This window comes from Aulostomus chinensis, chromosome 3 (assembly GCF_037954235.1).
Source record: "Aulostomus chinensis isolate RoL2024-O1b breed Wild chromosome 3, RoL_Achi_v1.0, whole genome shotgun sequence".
Taxonomy (NCBI): domain Eukaryota; kingdom Metazoa; phylum Chordata; class Actinopteri; order Syngnathiformes; family Aulostomidae; genus Aulostomus; species Aulostomus chinensis.
Window position 1 is genome coordinate 23,429,297 of NC_141322.1, and position 25,978 is coordinate 23,455,274.

At 41.0% G+C, this 25,978-nt stretch overlaps 1 protein-coding gene across 4 annotated transcripts in view; it reads left to right on the forward strand.

Moving 5' to 3' along the window:
- The window catches only part of arhgap9 (Rho GTPase activating protein 9), a 40,007-nt gene that overhangs the window by 6,380 nt on the left and 7,649 nt on the right, over nt 1–25,978 (forward strand). For 2 of the 4 annotated variants that reach the window (XM_086199812.1, XM_086199814.1), the window contains exons 2-18: nt 6,890–7,227; nt 7,947–8,145; nt 8,240–8,631; nt 12,426–12,677; nt 13,673–13,762; nt 14,902–14,940; nt 17,461–17,526; nt 18,906–19,052; nt 19,161–19,259; nt 19,649–19,710; nt 19,818–19,905; nt 20,706–20,801; nt 21,303–21,401; nt 21,885–21,990; nt 22,351–22,470; nt 23,764–23,862; nt 25,190–25,267. In XM_086199812.1, the coding sequence (XP_086055938.1) occupies nt 7,006–7,227; nt 7,947–8,145; nt 8,240–8,631; nt 12,426–12,677; nt 13,673–13,762; nt 14,902–14,940; nt 17,461–17,526; nt 18,906–19,052; nt 19,161–19,259; nt 19,649–19,710; nt 19,818–19,905; nt 20,706–20,801; nt 21,303–21,401; nt 21,885–21,990; nt 22,351–22,470; nt 23,764–23,862; nt 25,190–25,267 (2,254 nt within the window). In that variant the 5' untranslated portion in view covers nt 6,890–7,005. Of the gene's footprint in view, nt 1–6,889; nt 7,228–7,946; nt 8,146–8,239; nt 8,632–12,425; nt 12,678–13,672; nt 13,763–14,901; nt 14,941–17,460; nt 17,527–18,905; nt 19,053–19,160; nt 19,260–19,648; nt 19,711–19,817; nt 19,906–20,705; nt 20,802–21,302; nt 21,402–21,884; nt 21,991–22,101; nt 22,471–23,763; nt 23,863–25,189; nt 25,268–25,978 lie in introns of all 4 variants that reach the window. The other 2 variants (XM_086199811.1, XM_086199813.1) reach the window with 2 other exon arrangements.

Sequence of the window (25,978 nt, forward strand, 5' to 3'; positions counted from 1 at the left end):
GGAAGAAGAATTCAAATATGAGCATTTGTTTGATCCAGGGGTCCGCATAACTGTTACTTGTTCCGCTGAAAGGCTTCAGTTGAATCGAACTGATATTCTATTTCTCCAGTGGACCCTGTGATTATAGATGTTTACAAAGCCTAGTTTAGGGCTGAACAATTACTCAACATGTTATTAAAATAATAATAATATGGCCCAGAGAGAAGTATCCAAATTGCAGGAAGTGCTGTATAGTGTTAAGGCAAAATGTGTACAAGAATAGAAATCTAAATTAGGTATTGTGATACTGCAGGGATATTTGAGCTTAAAAGTAGTATTCTGCATGCTTAAAGGGATACTTCAGCCAAAAAAAAAATCATGTCTACACTTACTCACCTTTAGATTTGTTGAATTCAGCTCCTTTTTTTCCTCTTAATGACTTCTTGATGAGATCAAGAATTCAGATAACACCAGTTTGACACTTGTTGCTGGAGGGTAATGGAGACCAAAGATTTCCAAGAGTCAAACCATAAAATACATCCATTTACAAACTCCTTCATGCATCTTCCAGTGCAATCCCAAAACTGCCTGATTATACTCTCAAGAGAAAATGTTCTTGTTCGACGCTTCATGGCATGGTTGTAGTGACCATGATGTGTTTGAACTTGGCGCGCCCTCTCAGTCGAGCCTTCCAGTTCATTCACTTGTCAGACTCAATGTTGACATTTGCGCAGCGTAACTTCTAAATCCCGTACACTTTGAATATTTTTGCTGTTGTTCATCTTCGTCTCCATTAGCTTCCAGCAACAAGTATGAAGGGAGCGTTTTCGGAACTCTAAATTCACAGAGAAATCATGCAGGGTTACAAAACAAACAAACAAACAAACCCAAAAAACATCTTCATGAATTGAAGACAGTGAGTTAATTGATCCACAAATGATACATAACACCCATAATGTGTCACTTTAAGAAAACATAAATCTCACCATTATAATCTCCATATATTTTTCTGTTAAATATTGAATAATGAAAAGAACCATACTTCCCTCAAATATTGACTCATGTTTCATTTGCAGTTACTTTTCGATTAATCCGTCAATCTTAGCACAGTTTGTGTGTTTTTGTGTGTGTGTGTGTGTGTGTGTGTGTGTGATTCCATGCATGTGTGCATGTGTGTGTGCACAACTTTATGTGTCTTCCAATGTAGGATGACATGCAGATACCCTTTGAAGTACCTCATTCATTCATACTCTATTTCCCATGTCCCATCTGTCTTTGAAGACAGCGTATCCATGTTTATTAAAGAAGCCTTCTTTCGACTTCAAACATATAGAATGAATATGGATACGATATGATGCCACATTTCCACCAACCCACTTCACACTCCTCACATCCTGCCGTGATGTGACGTTTAGGTGCCCAAACAATCACACCAGGAACTGAGTCTTACTGGCCTGTACAGCTGTCCTGGAGGTTCGTGGACCTGTTAGGAGATGGTTTGACTGCCAGAATGAACTGGCGCCACAGAGGAACTTCTTATTTTAATCTCACTGTTTATCATCCTTTGCTTTTCCATCGTTATCTGCTTGTTTCAATCCCTAGCATTATAATACGTAATACATGATTATAGAGGTGGGTGATATATTGAATATACTTGCATCATGACTTTGTTCTATGTGGGTGTTTCTCTCTCTCCGATGAGTCTCTGCTTTCCACAGACACTGAAAGTAAAAAATTGCCATGAATATATTTCAGGATCTACCTGAATCTGAGTATATCATGGGGTAAAGCACAAATAATGTGATAGAGACGAGTATTTCTTCTACCAGAGCGGTTTTTGTTTGTTGTTTCTTAGGATAAAAGCCATGTGATTTATATGTAAGAGTTTCAATGTGTACAAGGTCAAAATAACAATGTTGACAATAATTTACTTTCATTTGTTTCATTTATGACACTTTATTCTAAAATGCTCCCCATAGCTGGCCCAAACTGAGATGCAGTAGACTGAGAGCTGACCATTTCCTCCAGAGAATCTCATGTATTGAGAAAGAAAGGGTAAATGTATTCACAGATTTGAACTTCTTCTATAAACAACAACTCAACGATTGTTAAAAAAAAGGGGAATATTTGTCGTGAGGCGGCGAACAAGCTGCCACCTCATTTTCATCAAACATGCAGTCCACTGAGCTGGAGGGTCTTCTTGCAGATGTCTGTGAGACGAGTGCACAGGGACCCTCAACAAGGTACATACTACAAATATGTGATAACTTGACTTTTAAACATGCACCGTCACCAAAATCACAAAGTAATTTTCAAAATATTCACTCTCATATTGTAGTAGTATCAATTTTTTTGATAAAACACTGAGGAATGTAAACAAGAATGTTTAAATTCAGACATCTGCATGTTGCAGGGTTAACCAGAGGAGCTTTAAAACTATTGATAGACATTTTGTGTATTACAATATTGAAAACTACTGACAGGCTTATAAAGCTGTGAGCATTTCTTATGAAAGTTATTAGTTGTTGGCAAAGTATGACACGCTTCATATTATTGACATTTCTAGATGTGGGACAGTTTTATTCGAAAATCTCGATCGGTTGTCTCCCTCCAACTGCTGTAGACACTTAAACATGCATATCTAATCTACATGCAGTTGCCTGTATTATGTAATGCCCTCAATGCTGCATCGCTAACATCCATATGATAGTTGTGCTAAATGTGAAGCATCTCTAATGTCAATTGGCATTGTTGTTGACCAGGCAGCTCTGTGTGTGGGTCAATAACTCAATCAACCAGCTGGACTACTGGTCAGTACACAGCCCCCCCCCCGTTTCTACCTCTCACTGTGTTTCTCAAATTAAATTTTTTTTTTTTTTTTTTTGCATGAATGCGTGATAGCCAGCTGATGCTCTCTGTCCCTGTCACTCTTGCTGTCATCATCTCTTAGGCGATATGCTGCTAAATGGGGCAAGTCAGGGGCAGCAGGGGTTCAATGAGGAGAGGCAGGACAGGAGCCTTTCAGGATCTGGGATTAACTCCATGTATGTATGTCTGTTGATGAGTGATGCAAGAGGCAGCTTGTTTTCTGTCAAGCCTTTTCAATAAACCCAAATCTTCCATCAGGTAGTCAAACCAGCTGGAAGTCACACTTCCATTTTTGCTTGATGGCAGTGATTTAAACGTGTTGCGATGGGTTGGTGACCTTGCTGACGTACAGTAGATGCAAAGATTGTGCTGTCTTTTCCTGTTCCTTATGGCCAACATTTTCTCCTCCGTTTTTCCATTTGTATTCTTGGTTTCATGCCATGAGGCCTGTGTCCTCAGCCCCTGGCACAGTCCCCCTCAACACCCTGACACAGGGAGTCTGTGCCCGTCTATTATACCATATGGGCCTCTCTGTGTGTTTGGGTGTATCACACCAGTGTTCTCTCAACTACCATCTGACCTGTAAATAGAAACATGGTCTGGCCTCGTTTTCCCTGTGCAGGGCTCGATTTATTATTTATGTGATTTTCCTAGCAGCCTTTTTGATATGGAATTGTAGGTAAATCCTTGACTATATGAAATAAGAAGGTGCGGCCAGCTGGACGGCACGCTGTGTTTGTTCGTTTTTTGTTTGTCTGGATGTCATTTGGGACATCTGTCGATTTTCTGTGACTAGATTGCAGTGGCAGCAGAACAAGGTAACCCGTCATCCCTCTCCCCAGCAACACACATGTGGTAGACCCAACTCCTTCTGGGGGAACCCTGAGGTTTTCCTGGGCTGGATAATGTCAAATATACCTCCAGGGTAGGGTTTCCCAAGATGGAAAGAGATCTCATTTGAGGGTCTGGACTCAGAGCAATTTAGTTAACCTTGATAATCAGTCAGTTGGAAAACGCAGCAATGTTGGATGGAAAAGGGATACCTGGGCGTCTTCCTGGAGCCAGGTCTGCCTGGATGGGTACTCGCTGGTGAGCATATGCTGACCAGCCTTGACTTAAAGTGCCTGGTTGGGCACAGCCCAAATAAACTGCATGGAACATCCAGTTTATTGGCCAACCTCCTGCATTTAAAGGGATCGGGCACCAAACTCATGGCAGGCTAACCAATTTAGATTGTCACATTCATGTTTTTGCGACTGAAAGTGTATTTGAACTAAAGTGTGAAGCTAAATGATCCTACTGTAGGAGTATCAGAGTATGGTAATGTAGCCAGACCGTAAAGCATGGCCTACGGAACATCGTTTCCTCTTAATACTCCATCGCTAACATGCAGCTCTGTGTATCAGGAAGCTCTGTGTTTAAGTCAATAACTCAATCAGCTGGACTACTGGTTGTTTTGTCAGCTCACAGGACTGCAGTCAGTCTGTCTTGAGCTCTGGTTGTTGTCCCTCTTTCCCAAGTTCAAATAGAGTTAACTTGCTTTAATATGTAATAAACAGCTCCTATATCCTCTGTCTGGCAGAATGGTCGTGGAATGTGGGCAAGGTATCACTTGCAAAATAACAAATCTACCTCTGATGTCTAACATTACAAAAACACACGGTAATAAAGGGAGGATATGACCCAAACTGTGGTTGAACATTGATGTACGTATCTATGCAGTTTCCTGTTTGCTTGCATGACTTGTTGATCTGACATTTGTCCTGTGCTTTACCACAGGAGTGTGTGTGTGTGTGTGTGTGTGTGTGTGTGTGTGTGTGTGTGTGTGTGTATGTGTGTGTGCAGTCACCTCATCAATAAGACAGAGAAGTATACAGCTTTTCTTTCTTCATTTGTTTTTAATTCAGTTTTTGTGCAAAGGTTTATGTTGACCGTATTTCATATTTTATTAGACTACACAAATAATAATGAATCCCAAACACACAGGAAACACCCATATATTCAGGTTTTGTATTTCAAACAGAGCTGCAGTCTATCCTGGACGCTCCATGTCTGACACACTGGTATATTGCAGAGACGGCTACAGACATCAACCTCGTTGCTTCTTCTTCTCATAAGGAAACAATCAATCATGAGTATATGTAAGTGGGGACTCTGAATGAAGAAGCTCGCGCCACATCCTACATTTTTAAAACTGATTAATTTTATTTAAACCTTTTTTTTTTATTTAACGTGATTTTTATTGCTTTTTTTTATATTAAACATAACTCCACTGGAAGAAACCTGACAGAAAGAGGTCAAAGACAGAAACACAGTCACCACAGAAGTTTCAGACAGTCAATAGCTGACAGGTGGCTCACAGGATGACGGCCTCGAGCGACTGTGGTCCAGGTCAGCAAGTATCAGTTTCATTTCCGACAACTTTAAGCTGCAGGCTTGACAGGTCGAGTGGCAGAGAGAAAGATAGGACTAGAACTGCAAAATCTTCAGGAAAAATTAAAGGAACTGAATTTCTTATAAAAAATTCTGAAAAACCATGGTGTTCTTAAAGCGTTTGACTGTTTGTGTAAAATAATATACATATGACTGACAATTCTGCCAAGAGCGTAAACAAACCTGACTTGCAGATGCATTTAATGAGGCGCAGTCTTTTTCATTTCGTTACACCAAGACACCGCGCAGCTGTATCGGCTAATGTAACAGAGTGAACACTCCTAACATGGAATGGTCTTTAATGGTGTTTCACATAGAAATATGGCTTACTGAAATTTTTAAACATCAGGAAGGTGCCATATTTACATAAATGTTATAAAGGCTAGTTATGAGTCATAATATTAGAGAAATTATCAAAGTTGGATGTTTTTCCAAAATGGTGCAGTATTGACGATTACATCACATTTGAACAAAGTATCTTGTAAGTGCTCCTGTTTCTCACTCTGAGCCTCCTGCATGTGTCACCAGCCACTCAGGCGGTCCCTCCTCCCTTATCCTGGGGGGTGGGTGGTTTATAGTAATTCTCAGTGGCCTGAGAGGTCACAGATTCATTCCTGTACCAGTGTACTTTAATAACAGTGGGATTATGGCGGTTCAGCTAGATAACCCTGCCCTTCATTACACTGCCTTCACAGCTCCAATCAGCTTCATCCACTGCCCAGGTTCTCTCTTCGTCTTATATTCCACACTGGTTTATGTGTTGCTTTTGATCAGGTTATGTCAGGTTATGTGTTACTCAATCTGACTCATCTCCCTCCCATTTTTTGTATTTCTACTACATTTAATTCCAAGCCTCACCACTTCCACAGTAAAGACAAGCATTTCACTTTTTAATTCTCTGGGATTTCTCTTGCTTCTCCTCTCCTCACTGAGATGGGTTGGGCCTGATGCTGATTGAAGCCCTGTTGCTAGGTGCCATGGGATCTTCCCCTTTGCTTGTGTATGTGTGTATTTGCATGTGCATGTGCATGTGCGTGTGTGTGTGTGTGTGTGTGTGTGTGTGTGTGTGTGTGCGTGTGTGTGTGAGATCGGTCGTGAGTGGGTCCATGCACTCTGTGAGGCTGTATTGCGATATTTCTAGCAGAAAGTTGAATGTTATCTTATGTAAGCGGGTCTTGTTTGGGTAGAGCTGGGGGTGGCTCCGGGATGCTGGCTCAGGTGGAGAAACAGAGAACGATGCTATTTTGGGTGCTCTTTGCGTCTTCCTAACACATGAGTTATTCACAAAAACGCCTCTCTTAGTTCTTCTAGAATGAAGAGACAATAGGAAAGTGGTGTGCAAAAATGTGCATTGACATTTCAGCTTTACTCATGTCTGTCAGGATTTTAAGGAAAAAAGCAAAGATGACAAAGATGAACTCATTTCTATTTCAAGAATGTGAGGTTTGTTGCTTTTTGTGTCATATTGTTAATATCTAGACATCTTCTTCAGCTCTGATAAGTATTAATGGGTCTTAACCTGGCCCAAAGATGTTTTAGGAAGCTATTTTCCACAGAAAGATCATTTGAAATTTATGATCTATCTTTGTTTCATCTGTTGATGTTTCAGAGCATGGCACTAGCCTGGCTCAACCCTCACCTGCCCCGTGCTAACCCGACCAGGATCCCCATCAATCATCACTGCACTCTCAGCCAAGGTTGCTGAACAGGCGTCCTTGAAGAACCATGCTGTCTGGGACATGGCGGCGGTCTGTGGGGCACCAGCAACCTGCTGCAGCATCCGTGGTGAACACCAGGGGGGTGACGCTGTGTGGGGTCCCCAGTGGTACGGTGGTCCTTGAGGCCCAGTATGATTACAACTACCGTGGCGCTGATGGAAGGCAGGTCTGCATAAGAGAGGGAGAACGGTTTATTCTCCTCAGGAAGACCAATGCAGACTGGTGGCAAGTGAGGAAACAGTTTCTTTCTTTTGTTTATCATTCATTTACAAAGCATCTGCGATGTTCTATTGGTTTCTAAAGAGAGGATGTGAAGAAGACATCAAACAGTATGTCTCCTATTACTTTCCAACATTCCCAAACCGTCTCACGTCTTTAATCTTTGAAACCATGTCCAGAACAGATAATTTGATTTTGTTTTTCTAAAGCTGTTGGACGCTGTTGTTTTTCTCAGGCAAGAAAACATTTTTGGAGGACTATTTAAGGATCATTTTAATGGATTTTGTGCACTAGCTTAGCTGCTACAGGTACATTGTATGTGGCGCACAATGAAAATAAATGTAAAAGAATAACATGTCACCAGGTTATTAGGTCACTTATGTAGGTATCCAACCTAATGCATTATTGGTACAGACTCGTGCAGCTGCTTGCAAGGCTGTAGATTTGGTTTTATTATCTTATCCAGAGAGTAAAATCTGGACCAATCAAGAGGCTTGATTCATATAAATCAAACTTTCAATTTTTTTCTGTGAAGCAATGGAGTATTGTACTCGTGCAACATTGCAAAACAGTTATTTCTCCCAGTACCTCCTGTGAAACTGCCACCGAGAAAGCAATATAAGCTATGAAGACCAAAAAGAATCCGATTGGAAAACAGGAAGCAGACTTGTTCCACACAGCATGATTGTTTTCTAGAAATTATCTGGGCTTGTGTTTATTTGTTGACAGGTGCGGAGGATAGGTGCAGCAAGTAAAACCAAGCCCTTGTATGTACCCGCCACGTATGTGACAGAGGTACCCATTGCCCTGATGCCGTCGCCTCAACGCCTGGTCATGTCTGCCTCGCTGAACTCCAACATCAGGACACTACCAAGAGTGTCGCTCACTCCAAGCCCATCGGATTCTATCTACAGGGCGCCCCACCAAAGTAAGGAGTGAGAGTACGAAGCAGAGTCAGAGCTTATGGTTTAGAAAAGTTGTTCGGTCTTTGTAGAATGATTTTTACATTCCTCCATTCACAGCAAACAAACCCTTCTACCGCTCCATGGAGAACCTGACCTCCAACAGTGCCTTCCAAGGGCTGGACAATAACAGCACAAGTGGAGGCCGATTCCCAACCATGCCTCTGTCTGGATTCACCTTTACCCCGAACTCATCCACCTCCCCGTCAGGCCACCTCTTGGTCCCCGGGTCTTCTTCCACCTCAGCAGCTCAAACAGAGCTGTCAAATCCCAGGGTGGTCCCCATGATCACTCGGAGCCAGAGCTCCAGCAACCTGCCTGAAAATATGATGGAGAATCCCTACGATGAGGTGGGCGGCAGCCTCAGCAGTCGTGTCAACCACAGGGTCCCAAAGAAGTCCTGCAGTCAGTGGGACATGGTGGGATCTTCCAGCAAGAATAACCATCTGCAGGTAGGGGGTGCAACTAACACAGTTCCTTAAACACTTTTGGTCCAATCTTTTCTTGTTGTTGTCAAATATTAGAATGCTGAGAATTCACAACAGACAAAAACATAGCAAAAGATTTGTAGGGCAATAGCTCCCAGTGGATTTTAACGTAAAAATCAGACCTAATAAAGATTATCATAAGGCTGCTGCACAAATATTGAGCAGAAATTCAAAGAAGAATACATCAATATGCAATGGTTACCCGTGGAAAAAATCTTGAAAGCGTATTTACCACGAAATTGGTGTGTTCCTTGAAGTAACATCTAACAGACGAAAAGTTCAAGGCAGTAAAACACAAAGTCTGTGAAAGATTTGTGGATGTGTGCGTTCTGTACTCCAATACTGTAACTGACAGCATCAGTCAAACCTACTACCACTATAGTTGATAGTTTTGAAGATCCAAGGAGATGGATATTTTCATCTCATAACCATAAAGTCCCAGACAACAGTCGAGCGTGAAGGTTGTATTCAGCTGTTATTTCGTGCTTCCTCTAATCCAAATCTATTAGTAAAACACCGAGGGAACAGGCCCGTCACATCTAGCTAAAGTTAAATGTGGTGTGGAACTGGATGAATTTTGTACACCTTCTCGTCCTTGGTTCTGATATTAAGTGTGCAATCTACAAAACTAATAAAGCAGCCGCTGTATTTTAGCCCCATTGCAAGGCAGAGTGACCATCGATATATCAAACACTTAGAGATTAAAGTTAAAAACTGTCAGTCATTGCAGGGTGTTGGGCCACCTCAAGCTGCCAGAACAGCTTCAGTGCGTGTCGGCTGAGATTCTGCGAGTCTCTGGGTCTCTAATGGAGGGACATATCCGCTCATCTTTTATGACCATGGCGGCAGCCTGAGATCTGGTGGCTGTGAAAACCAAAGCATATGGTTCACCAGATTCTCATCGCATTATTCACTGACCCCCCCCCCACAGATGTCAGCATTGTCATTTCTTATTCTTTTTCTTCAGTTGGTCATCTGTCTGTATGCAATCAAATAATGTTCTTCCTTCTGAGGTAGAAAGACCGTAGAAATGTTTTTCAGGGTGAAACACAATCACATGTATGGCATAAATAAACATCAGAAGGTGTTCAGATAAAGGTCCCAGAGAAAAGTGAGTGCTGGAGTATGTGATTTTTGATCCGGACAAGTTCTTATATAAAAGGATCTACAAACATGTTTGCAAGTGTGCATGTTGATCTCATGTAGTAGTTGACCTGAATAAACTCCAGAATCCAGAGCAGCGATCAAGTGATGACGTCAGGCACCTCTGGATTACATCAGAGGCTACGCAAGGTGTTGGCTTAGAGAAACACAGATTATGTCTCTCTCTCCGCCCAAACTAGATATTTTAAGTGAGTTTTCTCTTCCACTGAGCCACTCACACGCAGCAGTGGCTTCACATTTAGGAAAAGTGGAGAGCTCATAGGAAATGGCAGCACTCTCGCTCTCCCTTTCTCTGTGTATCTGTCCCTCTTCGTTTGTACCTTTAATCCCAGTAAGCGGGATTATTTCAGCCACATTCAAGTCTTAAATCCTCATTCTTCAACCATAAAACACCGTCTCGTGTATTTTATTCATTTTGCCAGCCCTTCCACAAAGTGCTGACACACTGTCGATGATTTCAATTAAGTGAAATTGTAATCATTCAGGGGTGAAAAATCCATTTGAATTAGAGGAGATAAGAAGTCGCATTTTAAAGGTTATTTTTATGTTTGTTTGGTTTTTTTGTGTGTTTATTTAGAACACTGTGTCAAATGGATGTGGACACACACGTAGGAAACACAAAGAAAAATGTCCCTGTATCTATTTCAGCAGCGGATGATCAAAGGTGTGATTTTACTTTGGCTGCAAGTCATTGCTTTATAAAAAAAAAAAAAGCTGTGTGCGCTGTCTTTCTTTTTTGAATAACATGAAGTCAGGACTGTTACGTGTGCACATATACAGTCTGCAGTTTCAGGCCACTGAATTACTAGGAGGTGGTCAACTTACAGTTTAGCGTTTTTTGGTGTGGTTCACACACACAGTTAAAATGGCAATGCCAAGTTTAGATAAGGGTGATTAATACAGTTTTTTTTTTCATTTTTTGTGCTCAATGAAGTATTAAATGCAATTACCTAGCAATTACCAACACAGTGAAACCAAAGCTCTTGTAGACGGCGCTTAGTATGATATAAAAGAAATGTTCTGAGTTCATTTTTCCTTTGTGACACAGATTCCAGCCCCTGAAGTCGCCTATCTGGTTTGATGCTGGTGTGGTGTTCATTGCTCTTTAAATTCTCAGCTAGCAACACTGCCCATAATTTGTGGCTTCAGTAGTTGGTTTAGGTGTTGTTGTATTTTTTTGCTTTGTTATGATGTAACCTAACAAGCAGGCAAAAAGAGGAACATTTCTGATCATTTGCAAAGACCCTTTTGTATAATTTTAATGTAAAAAAGAAACAATTATTTACAGTATATTTACATTAGAAGACTACAAATCAGGATTAATAAATGTGAGTTTTTAGCTTTAATGATCATCAAATGGGAGTGAATTAAGAAGTTGTTATTTATTTGTATTTCTTTATGGGACTATGGGACAGGCCAGCTCAAGACTCAGTGCTGCCACCTAGAGTATTTTTTTTATATGAGCTTCAAATGATGCATACTGTACACACGTTCCCTTCAGTCATTGTCTGACAAGACAATGAGTTATGTAAACAGGATCCACCATCTAACCAGTCAGTCTGTTAGTGAATGTATGTCTCATATTTCATGGAAAGATGATCTTCATTGCATGGCCTGTCAATTAATTTCAGTGGATTTGTAGTGCTTCTTTCATGTTGCCGTTGCTTTAGTCGCCGCGTGACCACGTGAATTTCTATAAGCTCTGCTTTAATCCAAAGTCTGACATGTTATTCCATAGTAAGAGGTCGTGGGATTTATGTGTTTCTCTTTCTGCTCTGAACACTCAGACACACACTCATTTTTTCTAGTTACAGGCAGTCAAGTCAAGCTCATATATTTTGAAACACAATTGAAATTTGGGGTGGTGCAGTGGTTAGCAATGTCGCCTCACAGCAAGAAGGTTCCGGGTCTGAGCCCTGGCTCGGGCACAGGATCTTTCTGTGTGGAGTCAGCATGTTCTCCCTGTTCCTGTGTGGGTTCTCTCTGGTACTCCAGCTTCCTCCCACAGTCCAAAGACATCAAGAGAGGACGAGGCTGATTGATACTCTAAATTCATCGTAGGTGTGACTGTGAGTGTGAATGGTTGTCTGTCTCTATGTGTTGGCCCTACGATGGACTGGTGACCTGTCCAGGGTGAACCTCGCTTCTCACCTCAAGGCTGCTGCGATAGGCTCCACCCCCCCCCCCCGACCCTTAACAGGATAAGCAGTAGAAAATTGATGTATCTTATAAAACCCATAAGGACAAATTTCAATCCATCCATCCATTTTCTACTGTTTATCCTCCACAGAAACACCCCGTGCCTGAGCCAGGGCTCAAACCCAGAACACTCTTGCTGTGATGCAACAGTGCTAACCCCTGTACCACCGTGCCACCCGGGGTTTTATAATATATGTAGGATATTAAAGTAAATATTACCTCAATTTTACCAACACAAACCCCCCCAAAAAACACATATAATGAAGTCTGGCATCACAGATACACAGAGCCACACTTGTGGATATTGCACTGTAGAAACAAACAATTGTGGACAGTGTATTTCTGTTTCTTGTTCAGAAGGAACTGAATCATATTTTCCACTCTCTGCCCACAAGGTCCCAACAGAGTCCTATCTGTCCCAGCTGTCCTGGCAGGACTCCCCGATTTACAATGAAATTCAGCCAGAAAGGCGTTCCTTGCAGCCCGAGCCACCTACCCCTGCCCCGGGTCAGCAGTTTCTTCAGGTCATGGACCTGTGGGAGCAGTATATGGACCCGAACACTATGAGATGCTACTACGTCAATAGTATTACCAAGGAGAGATCTTGGAAGCCTCCACGTCGATCCCGTGGACGAATCGCCAACAATGTAAAGCAACTCACATACTCTCTTGCTCTTCCTGAATTAACTTTTTTTTTTTTTACTAAAATTGCCTTAGAAATTGAAACGGTGGGCATTTTCAGCGCTGGATGAAAGCTTTTTCTCTCAAAGGACAGGATAGAAAAGGGTCAGAGTGTAGGATTAAAGAGTTTCCTCATTTATATGCTCACATAGTTTGACTGATTCAGCTTGAACAGGGACATTTTCAGCCAGAGAAGTTCATAAGGAGAATAACATGGCTTGCATATTTCCTCTGTACTTATTTGACCTGATGCAGAGAGAAATGCATAGACAGAGATTATAGGACACCTAAACTTTGGCGTATTGAATGCAAAGCTTGGAGCATTGGTGAATATTATGTAGTTTCTAACTGGCCTTGGATAAGCAGGGGTCTCTGCGTTTTTAAAGCTTGTTTTATCTGTAGATTAAGACAGTGTTCCACATTTTTTTGTCAGCCAATGTTTTCAAAAGTCATCTAACAAGTGGCTGTGATGAAAGCACAGAGGGTTTTTTTTTTTAGAGACGGGATGTGTGTGATGTCAGTCCAACATGTATGGGTCGAGGTCATTTTAACCTGTCACCATCCCTGTTGCTGATGCTACACTGTTTTAGGTGGAAAATGACGCAAACCACCACATAGAGGAAATGCTGCTTCATAAAAGCCTGGAAATGACCTAAAACTCAGTGAAAGTGGTTGAAAAGGGTTCTCTGATATTAACTCACATGGTGGTGGACCCAAATGAAGCCTATTATTGTGAAGTTTTAGACTGGGACAAACTGTCCCACATTAAGTAAGTTTGGAACCTGGAGAGCTTTAGTTAACAGAAACACCTTTCAATACACACTTGTGAAAGCCTCTGTGACCCTTCTAGCGTTCAGTGTTTGTTGATATATGTGCAAATGTACCCATAATTGAGGTGTTGCTGTGTTTATAGGAATAACTTTCCTCCTCTGCAATCTTTGTTTTCCCGTTTCTCCGGAAGGTCAATCCGGTGCAACCCCAAACTTTACCCAGGGAAACAAACCATCTGTCACTCCCACTCTCTGGCGCTGGCTGTGGAACTAATCACAGGGTAAGACTACTTTACTGCACGTCAACATTCAACCTCACTGTCACTTTGTGTGGTTTAGAGGCCATTGTAGCTTCTAAATTAGCGTCATTGGTACTTGTAATACCTTTCATGCTGGTAAACTTCAGTCGAGGAGAATTTTTGATAATGAAATCAAGTTTTTCTCAAGATTAGAGAGGAAATGAATAATAGTGTTTACATGGGACAATGACCACACATTTACCCTTCCACTTTCATGTCTAGCTAACCGGCGGGGCGCCTATACATAAAACAATTCCATTGTGTTCTCTTTGGTTGCTCTCTGCTTTTTCACTCTGTACTGGTTGGCATTTAAAATCAACTTTTTAAGAGCCTTATGAAGTTATTTTAAGGTGAGTTCATGGCAAGAAAAAAGTATTAAATTTGTGAGGTAACTTCAAGAGCAGGTTGAGGTGACATTTTTGGCAACAAAAACCTTTAAAAAGTACATTAAATGGTTCATAACAGTTTAAATCCACACATGCATTCCTGCTTATGTACTGACTAATCACATTGGAATTCCCCACAGTTCAACAATGGTAAACCTTCAGATTTCCCTTCTGTTGCCAGTCAGAACTGCTCACGGATGGTTCATGTCAGGGCACTGTATGGGTACACCTCAACATTTATAAAAATATATTATATTAATTTGAATGTCCTACTACAAAATTCAACTGCACTTTAGTTTTTTTTTCAATTGTCTTTGTTGAGGAAGTCATGACTGAAGCAGTTGTGTACAATGTGCTAATGTCATAGATTGAATGGCTATTAGACATCTTTGTGTTCTTAACTTAGTGTTTAAATTATGATATCTTATTGTGATATCTATGAAATTGTATAAGTAAAATTTTTGGCTATAAACATGCACAGACAGAGCAAAACCCCAGTGAGATACATCCCTGCTCTACTTAAGAATCCATTGTCAGCCTCTATTTGTCACCCACAATGCACCGGAGTGTCCAGACTAGGACTGTGTGCCAGATTAAAGCAGGCAGGAAAGCTGAGTGAAGCCAAATTAAAAAGGGGATTACATTTTGGTTGTTGCTCCATCGTTTACTGACTGACTGACTGCCTTATTTATTTATTAACTGCCCCCTGACACACGCTTCCTCTTCCTCTCACAGGGTGTTTTTGTTGGGCTAATCCCCGAAGGGAATAACAAGGTAATGCCTCTTGATCTGATGCAGATGAGCAGAAGCCATTAGGGCCACAGTGAGCCAAAGAGGGCTCTTTTTAAATCCAAAAACATTACAAAACATTGCTAAATTTAAACCACTCGCTGAAACTTCTCATCAGCGTTAAACCCCGTCATGACCTGACACATGTCGTCACCATAAAACTTCCACTCTTTCATTCGTCTTAAAAGAATGTTTATCTACTCTGAGAGAGGAGGTACATCTGTTGTTTCAGACTTTTTTGGCGGGGGGGGGGGGGGGGGTTCTGCAACAGCTGTCAGGGACTTAAAGTGACCTGTCCACCGAATCAGTGATGACATCTATGGGCTACAGTGACAGAAGCTAGCTGATCCAGATTGGTAGAAATTAGCATTTTGCATCTCAAGGTTGCATTGCCTCAATGTTGCGTCAGTATTTCAAATGTAATGTTGCTCATCAAAAAACGCACATGATCAAAGGCGTGATTCCTCCATCAAGTTAGTGTGAGATGCACTCTTTTGACCTATATATGTCACTTTATATTCACTGGTACATGTATTACCAAGCAGGAGCTCAAGCAATGATGCATAATGCACTAATGTGTGTGTGAGGGTGTGTGTGTATGATCCAGGTGTTAAAACCCAACACAGCAACATATTCTCTGTACTGTATGGTTTCTTATTTTTTTAAAACAGTAAAGACATTACCTCTACTCGTACTGGACCTCATATACATGATACTTGTACTCTTGTAGTTAGTATTATAAGGATTTTTAAGGAATAAAAAAAAAAATCCTCAATACACTAAATCTACTTATCTACCTAAAAAAAATCCATCTGTCTATCTATCTATCTATCTATCTATCTATCTATCTATCTATCTATCTATCTATCTATCATCTATCTATCTATCTATCTATCTATCTATCTATCTATCTATCTATCTATCTATCTATCTATCTATCTATCTATCTATCTATCTATCTATCTATCTATCTATCTATCTATCTATCTATCTATCTATCAATAAATAGTGTTTATGTACATAAAAACTTTCCCCATGATAATGGTAGATCATATTGTTAATATTGTGTTACTAAAGGTACATTTCCACTATCTTAACTTTACTTCAACTTTTACAGGGTAAAGATATTTTATCAATTGATATTTTCATTATTTGATGGTCATAACCATAAAAAAGGAAGAATTGTGGGGCAGTTTGAAATCTGTATACTCCAGCTCTTGTGCATATGTTAGGTTTTAAATATGTAGTTGCTTAATAAATATACATAAAGTTCACCCTCATGCTGTATATTTGTTTTCCCCCTATAAGAACATATATCTAATTCATCAAAGTACATTTTTCTATGTATTCAAGCTTGTTTGAGCTTCCTTCTGGCTACAAGGTGTATCTCCCTCCATCTGATATCAAACTAATTCAAAGTCTGCGTTATAACATGAGAGAAACTGTTTTTCACTTTTTATATTGTGTCATTCTGTTAAATAGATAGTGTTAATGCTTCTTCCTCACTGTTTGCACTTTTATAACATGCAATGAAGAGCTCTTGGGCAGTGGTTAATGTGGTAAAATTTGTTAAGGTCTGGTATGATTGTTTAGTGGTATCCACACCTTCCTGGTTGAACTGCTGTACGTGCTGATAAAAAACTAGCTTCCCTCTGAAATAGGGAAGTAGACTCAAGCTGAGGCAGGAGGGAGAGATGAATGGTGTTATAGTGTGACTTGGGTTAAAAAAGTTTCATGACATGGAAGGACACTGGTCTGAGGGCTCGACAGATTCACACAAGTTGGATTGATGAGCTACGCGTTGAGTGATGATGAGCACGTCAGCTGTAAGTTAGTTTAGATTTACAGAGAAATTATGTTAATGTCATGTTGTTGTTTTTCTACTGTGGACTCTTATGTGGCTGTAGTCTGCTGAATGGAAGTGATTGTTTCATTTAATGGGCGCTCCCGCACTTTGTCTCTTTTACTGTGATCGTGTTCACTTGTGACCTGTTCCGCAACTTCAAGTCACACATCATGTTTTCATGTTCGAGTCAAATAAGTAGTATGAGATGTTTGTTTCATTCTTACTGGGCAACTGCCATTCTCTACTTTAGGGTGAATAGGGCGTGCGCACGTGTGTGTGTGTGTGTGCGTGTGTGTGTGTGTGTGTGTGTGTGTGTGTGTGTGTGTGTGTGTGCATGGAACATTTTAAACTGGCAGGATGTAAGCAGTGTAGAGAGGGCCTGTATCAGTGTGTGTTGGAAACTGGGCTTCATGACTGACATGTTTGTCAGCATCCTGTTTTTATATGTGTGTGTGTGCATTTGTGTGTGTGTGCGTGTGTCGGTGTGTGTCGGTGTGTCGATGTGTTAAATTTCCTGACGCTGCTTTTATTTCCAAACAACATTCACACTAAGGGTCATGTGTGTGAAAGCCTGGAAGATAGTTTGATGAAAACTGTATTAAAATTACTATACATGTATGTTTATGGTGCTCGCTGCCTTTGTTTTTCCACTTTCTCAGTTGTCACCTGATTTCTTGTTCGGGAGCCACCAGAGGAAAGCAGACCATGGCTGGCAGATGAAACAGGTTAAACGCTTCTTTACTGCATTCATTACCCATGAGTATCGATTGAATCTCACCTTGTTGAAACGTCTCTTGTAGAGTAAAATGAATGAACACGTTGCACCAGTTTTTCATGTTTTGTCACTCGACAGGACAAATTTGTGTAACAAAATGGGACTTGGTAAAACTCACTCAAAAATCACTGCAATCAGTTTTGTACAACTTTATTTTTGAGATGACGGTTACTCCCTCATTGTCATGGTTTCTGTGTTTCACCATGAAGGTAATCCACTGTGTTTTGTCAGCGCTAGAAGGGCTTTGAGGGTAATTTCCTCATGAAAATCAATGAACTCGAGTTGTTAGATTTGCAAAAACTGCATCTCCACTGTATTACTGTAGAATACATTAAATTAATGCCAGCTATACTCTTTAGATTCCCAGAGATCAGCATTTATGCATATTAAGGTGGTGAAATAGCAACTCATGGTGTAAAAAAAAAAGGCTGTTACCCAAGCGGTTCTTGCTGCTACATGTTGCATCACAGTGGGGTGTGGGTGCACTTGGTATAAAGCCCCTTTTAAAGGCCTCCTCTTAGCAAAGAAGCAGATTTGGCTCTTAGTGCTAATCCTCCTTGCATGAAGAGATGGCAAACATTAGGAGGGATATTTAGTCTGATTGTTGAAACTAGGTTACAGAGATTGGGAAAGGTACTTAATTATGGCTGTTTCTGCATGAAAAGTTGAGTGAATATGAACATTTGTGTGTGTGTGTGTGTGTGTGTGTGTGTGTGTGTGTGAGAGAGAGAGAGAGAGAGAGAGAGAGAGAGAGAGAGATTCTGAATTCTTGTACCACAGCATGGGATCATAACTGTTTTGCATGAAAAGTACAGATGCACATGCAGGTGTCATATCTGACATGTTCATCACTGCAGCAGCTCATCTTATGAAAATTAGCTAAGCTAGTGAAGGAAACTACAGGTTTTTTGCTTTTCTGTAAAGGTCTGTGTGGGCATGTGTGATCATTTCACACTCATCATTTGACACACACTTAAAATGTGAAGTCAAGAAGCCAGAATGTGTCAGCTGATGTTTGCAGCATATACAGTTAGACTAGGTCTGTTATTGCAATATCGGTGTTGCTCTTCGTCAAAGACAGACAAATTAGAGTTGTAGGGTGTCTTTCTCTGTGCTGTTATTTGTTCCTGATTTGAGCTCATCAGGGTTGATCTAGGAAGGAGTGTCTGCAAAGCATAAGTATACATTCAATATGAATCAGGAAGTATCTCAAAAACACCTAGGCTTTACACACAATAAATCAGCATTTTGATCTTTGTTTTTTGTGTCTGTTCCTCCTTTGACTACCCCTCCCAACGCTTTGACCCTGACCTTCATACCTGTGTGAAGAGCATGCAACGTGCTGCTTCCTCTGACACCCTCTGCACAATGGCGCACAGCAATACCGATCCAAAGTGTCAAAACTCTGCACCCCTGCATGATGCCAAGCAGCAGCTCAGCCACTCCAAGTCCATGATCCTGCCTGAGAATGGCAAGGTACACTGTACTCGCCTCCACATCTCACACACACATTATTGGAATCTGTGTGCCATGTATTCACAAAATGCAGAACGCAACCAAAACCTGTCCAATCCTGTCTCTCAGATTGTCCAGCAGTGCGGAGATTATTCGTGCAACGTGACCAACATCATCGTTGAGCCTCCATCTCCTGAAAGCTCCCCAGACAGTGATGGCTGCACACCAGTGAGAAAAAAAACCAAACAACTGCCTTTGACTTCACAAATGAATACCAGTTGTCTTCATCGCTGCTTTTTCTCAGTTTGTTGCCCTAGTACTCAACATGTAAAACTTTATAGTTACCATTAATTCAGCTCTCTTGCACCCTAAATGGGGCCATACCACAGTAGGGGATTATAGAGTAGCTCTTCTTCTTTGAATGATGCAACTGTCAAGTTAAATGAGTTTGCTCAGGATGCAGTATATTACAGAGGAAAACCCCTGCAGTTTACTGTCAACATCTAACCTTTATTGTTCTAGTCATCTCCAACTCCTCTGACTGTAGGATATCACTACAGAGTAAATATTGACACTTAAATACAGAATATTTGAGTGCAATTTAATTACTCTTTCAGGAGCTGGAGAAAGCCGGCCTCTTGAACAAGACAAAGATTGCAGAAGGCGGTCGAAAACTCAGGTGATGCATTAAGAGGCTCTCTCTCTTTAAGACAAAACATGACATTAGATAACATTTATTTTGTGTGTGTACAGTGTGTGAGTAAGTGCATGTTTGTTGGTTCGTAGGAAAAATTGGAGCCCGTCCTGGGTGGTGTTGGTCGGGAACAGTCTGGTTTTCTTCAAAGATCCGAAATCACAGACACCTTCCAGCTGGGTAAGAGCTCAGACAAAAGTTGTGTTTAATGGTTTTAGTCCAGATTATATCCTTGCACAATTATTCAAAAAAAAAAGTGTTGTTCCAAGTTTGATCCTGATTACACAATATCTAGCCAGGATTTGTGGTGATTCACTTCAGCGATAGAACTGCCTGCAGCACAGCTCAGCTGATTTTTGTTCATTGCGCAAAAATCCGTTACTTTGCACAAACTCAATGTTTACCCTCACCTTGACTTTAATATATATTACATATCCCTTATTTCTCACATTTCACTTTTTCTCTTTATATGGGGAATAAAATGACAAAACTTTTTTGGAGGGTAATACACTTATTTCCAATCCTCCTCACAGCCAGGCAAGAACACAGATGCCCTCCTCTCCTCTGTGCTTGAAACGGGGAGTTGAAGCGAGCTGACCATTAGCTAGCTTAGCACAAGGAAATGTTGGCATACGTCTGTCCCTCCATGTCCCTTCAGCGAACAGAACAAAATGTTGACACCACTTCTACTCATTGTCAGCTTTGTGAGAGGATGATAATTATTATTTCTAGTCTAGTTTAGGTCCTCAACTTCATATATTTGATGACTTTTGAAGGAAAGATGCTCGCACTTCTCACTGACTACCATGGAGGATGGAGGTCATACAAACAGTTTTATGTGAAAGATGTTTATAATAATCAGTCCAACTATCCCAGTAGACACCAAGTATTAAATATAAACTTATATGGGGCAAAGTAGCCAGCTGAGTGTTGATGAAATACCTAAACGGGATGTTTTTTGGGGTCTATCTGTTATACAGAAACCAGGAAACAGTCGCCCGGAGAGCAGTGTGGATTTAAGAGGAGCTCAGCTGCACTGGGCCAACGAGCTGTCCAGCAAGAAGAATGTCTTCAAGGTGACAAACAAAACGGAAACAAGAAGAGTGCTGAGACTGAACCCACTGAAAGAAACGCACGATCTCCTCTCAGAGCCTCTTTATATGAAACATTTAGCATAACGTCTCAAAATGTCCTGACTTCATGAATCGTTCGACTTGATGTGATGCTGTCATCCAAATTTACGATGAGAAATGTGTGAAAGCAGATAAGTGACTAAATATAGAATGCTATTTTTGTCAGCAAGGGGCCCCGATCAGTGAAGGAAGTGAGAGTCCCACATGGAAACCCTGAAAAGTGTAGGTGTTAAGTCAGTGTGTCCAAAACACGCCAACTGAAATTGAAACTGACAGAGGGAAAAACAAAATGAGGAAAATCCTCACTGGGGATCTTTGAAAATGGTCTCTGCAGTCTTGAGTGACAGTAGTGTTAAGACAGGATGTATACACACACACACACACACACACACACACACACACACACACTCTAGCACTAACACTATTAACAAATGTGTGTTTCAGCTGAGGACGGTGACGGGCAACGAGTTTTTGCTGCAGTCTGAGACGGACTCTCTGATCAGAGAGTGGTACAACACCATCCAGAACGTCATCGATAGGCTGGTGAGACAATAACAGTGCTTTTTTTAACGTACCACTTCCATTTTAATGGTAATGTTACAAGAAATGATTAATGAGATGGGCCTCACAGCAAGAAGGTTCCGGATTCGAGCCCTGGCTCAGGCACGGGATCTTTCTGTGTGGAGTCTGCATGTTCTACCTGTGCCTACGTGGGTTCTCTCCGGTACTCCGGCTCCCTGCTGTAAAGTTGTTGTTTTTTTTAGCTTGGCAGTCTGTGTGTTTGCTGCTTGGACATACCTGAAGGTTAAGATTAGAGGGATTAAGACAGTTATACACCTGTAAATACTAGAAAGTAAAGGCAAACATGAAGTTACTAATGCTTTAATGCGTCCTCTGGGCTCCAGATTGTGGTGAATTCTCTAGAGATTTGGACAAATCAACACTTGTGTAAATGTGCTATTCTACTAGACTGCTGAGAAACCAGTTAGGTTAATAGTTTTAAGTGTTGTGTATGATGCTCTGCAGGACCGTGAGAACCCTTTAGACAACGTCCTTCTGTACTCTTTGAGGCGAGCAGGCAGCGTGGAGATGCTGGACCACAGCGGAGACGAGGATGACAGAAGAACGCCTCGTAAGTCTCCCCACAAAACAAAGTCCCTGTCACTCGAGATCCGCCTTCCATCACTGCTTCCATCCCGACCCTTTCTGTCATCATCACTTTTTTCTCTCAATCTCCATACAGGCCTCTTACATCCCTCCATCCTCTCCTCCATTCTCTCCTCCATTCAGCCCACTTATATTTTCACTTGGCCACCATGGCAAGTAATCCCCCCGTCAGTTCTGTCTCATCTCCGCCGTCGCCCAGCTCTCCCACTTTTCATCCTCACCACCATCCCATCTCATCTGCTCTCCTGCCCCACACCAGAACGCCCCGCACTGACCTCCTCCTCCTCTTCCTCCTTCTCTTCCTCCTCCTTTGCTCCCCCTGCAGTCCCTCGTTCCACATCCAACCTGGAGAACACAGAAAGGAAGAGGGTAAAAACTCGACTGAAGAAGCTCATTCTGAAAAGACCTCCTCTGCAGGCCCTGCAAGAGAAAGGGCTCATTAAAGGTAAATTCCTTCTTTAAGGTTTCGGCATCCAAGGAAGGTTGAATCCAGATAACTGGGTTTAGATGTAAACCGTCCAGTCCAGTTGCTATTGATTCAACCCTCCAAGGACAACCATGACCTGGAGGGCTGAATCTTTTAAAGATGTTTTGAAGTTTTACTCATTACATGCATGTGTTCTTTATTCAGAGGTACTCACCGGTGAATGAGCGAGTACATGTTCTTTTTTTGTGCAGTTTTAAATATTAAAGTTTGCACTTTTACACCTTAAACCATCATGGAATTGAAAGAGAATACCTTTTGGTCTGTGACGTTTTCAGTTACTAATTTCAGCGGCTCTAGTTTGGGAATTTACACATCTTTCTTTCTCCCCTCGCCATCGAATAAATGCAAATATCCACCAAAAACTGCAACTGCATTGCCATCCACTAGGAGGCGTGACATGATTTCCTATATGCTACCACGCGAGCAAAGGCCATGTTGATGAAGTGTAGGTTTGTAGTCAAAAAAGATCAACTAAAAGAAACAGCTGCCTTCCCAGCTTTACTTTAATTATGGTTGATATTATATCATCATAGCAAAGACATACATTTGTATTCAATTTTGCACTGCATACAATTTATATATTCCAGCACATAAGTTGTATTGCATTTTTTGTTCTAATACCGATTCCAAAGCAGGAGACTTCTCCGCTGCTTGCTTAGTATTGATATCGCTGAGTGTGCAAGTCTATGAAGAGGTCTGATAGCATATCATTTTTTAACCCTGAAAGTGTGCGCTGCTATTTTCAAGTTAGCTCACTTACCCTGACCAGAAACACAAATAGAAAATCAATTCTTCCTCTTCTCTGTAGAACAGTGGCCTACACAGGAAGCTGTACAGTGCTTCAATTGGCATCCGCTATTTCTGCATATGTAACATGAGTCAGAGCCTGGTCAAACAACAATGATGACGTCTTATCACATCGATACAGGGTTGTAGGGTGCACACAGTGGTTAAAAAGGCCATATTTTCACACTGGTATTGAATACTCATCATTAGTTGAATTCTGGAATGAGAACTGGTATTGGAAATGAAAAATAACGGTTCTGGAAAGTTTTTGCATCGAGTTTGAGTTTTCCCCCGTGGTGAATGCTCACTTCATCACCACATTAAGTATCACAGGCAAATAGTTCTTACATCATATTGAGAGAAAAGTACTATCAGGATGCCGTTCTGCCATTGTTTGAATAAAAAAGAATTTTAGAACAGAGCTGAAAAATGAGTGTGTGTGCGTGTGTGTCATTTACCATTCAGATCAAGTGTTTGGCTGTCGTCTGGAGATGCTCTGCGAGAGAGAGAGGAGCACCGTCCCTCGCTTCGTCAGACTCTGCACTGAGACTGTGGAGAGGAGAGGTACAGTCGCTGCTGCAGAACAAACAAACCGGCTCCAGCTAATGTGATTCTCCACTCCAAGTGAACACATGACAAAACACCCTCAATCCGCTTTTAGCATCAGTCATGTTGACAGCAGTTCTGCTCCTGCAGCTCGGCCCTGTGTTGTGATTACCGGACTAAAACCAACAGAATCAGAGAGGAAGTCGTGACAGCTGTCAGCAAGAGAGAGATCTTAATTAGAGAAAATAGACTTGTTTTTGGTAATTCTTAAGAAACAATGCTGCAATATATTTTTGAGACATAAAAACGATCTTTAGAAACCTGGTTTTGTTGAATAAAATATTTGTTCAGAGGATTTTTGAAGGTGCCAGATCGAAACATTTAAGGCTGCGACAGACAGTGAGTGAAGACGTAGCAAAACAGCCTCCTTAAAAGAGAAATGTGCATTATTATGGTAATTTTGAGCGTCTGTTTGTCCTCCAAGAGAGGTCCCTCCTGTTTTTCTCATCCGGACTGCTTTTTTGTCCCGTTAAACTTTGGTTTTTAATTCTTTCACATAAAAATCAATACAAGGGTCTGAGGATAAATGTTGACATGTGTTATAAAGTTTAAATTTGGAATCTCTTGTTATTTTCCTGATTAAACGTGTTCACAAAATGTAAGCATTTGATACTGCTTACACTGATATTGCTTAGTCATATGATTGTCACAGAGGACGCAGAGAAAAACAGCCGATATTCATCCCCATTATTGCTGAGAAAAAAAGCTAATTTCTGTTTATCGGCTCATTGTGTAATATTGATTTTATAGCCCTCTGAGACTAACTTTACCATGCCTGGTTTTAACATTACAATTCATTTGACTTGATAAATAAAAACATGTGGGTCAGTCATCAAGAACCAAAATAAAGAGAAAAAAAATCATATTAAAACATCAGCAAGCTGTAAATCTTACAGAAGTGTTGCAACAAAAATCCAATATCAAGGACTTGTGGCATTCTGACGTTGTGGAAAAAGCAGAAACCCTGTGACATTAAACTTTTTTTTGGGCACTTCTTCGGAGAACAAACTAGGAAGACTATTCACGGGTTTCATGTGATCATCTGAGATGCTTTATTGCGTGCTTCTGTAGAAAGTGGAGATATTTTAAAGCTGCTAAATGTGCTTTATTGTAGCTACATATCACAGTACGATCAACTTTCGAAGCGTATTAGATTATTGATTTGCAGAGAGCAGACAGGACTTCAAACCCAAATCCAGCTCAGATGAGTTCAAATGTATTTTTTTTTTAGAGCTTTGAGTTTAGAACTTTTATTTTAACCTCTGAATACCTTGGTGTGTTGCAGGATTGGACACTGACGGCATCTACAGAGTCTCTGGGAACCTGGCAGTGATTCAGAAACTGCGCTTCCTGGTGAACCACGGTGAGGATGAAGGGGTGGAGGACACCAAACATATGGACGGTGGAGATGAGTGTTAATGCAGGCCATTACAGAGCAGCTAAAAAGGGACATGTAGAGAAGATGGAAGAGGAAGCAGATGGACTTTGGTGTTTCTTGCGTTTCTTATTAATAGAAAAAAAAAAAGAGAACCAGAATCGGGTTTTTTTTCTTACATCAGTTCAGAACTTTCATACTTTGGTCGCCAAATACAAGCAGAAATCCAATGATTATTCACACTCCTCTTCAGTTAGTTACTAAGTTAGTTATCAATGTAGAAAAAGCCATGAGCCCCTTAAGTTTCGAGTGCCCCTGTATTCTGATCTTTATGGTAGAGCAGGCCAGAAATTTGAAGGAACCATTCATCCGAATAATTACAGTGTCTGTGTTACGTTTTCATGAGACCCCAAACAGCACACCAGTAGAGTTTAATGACGATCAGATGAACGGTTGTTGAGACAGATGAAGTCCAGTCCGTGAGGTCCTTCAGCCAGTTTTCTTTATTAAAACAGTCCCATTTACAGGTTTTCTAGTTCCTAAGACTCCTGCTCGTCACGCAGAGAAAAGCTAGTCTGCTAATGTGTTGCGTCATTCTTGAATTTATATTTTCCACTCTTTTTTTCCTTTTCTTTTTTTTTTAACCAACATGCTTGTTAGACATCACCTGTAACACAACAATCACTTCGTTCCAGAATT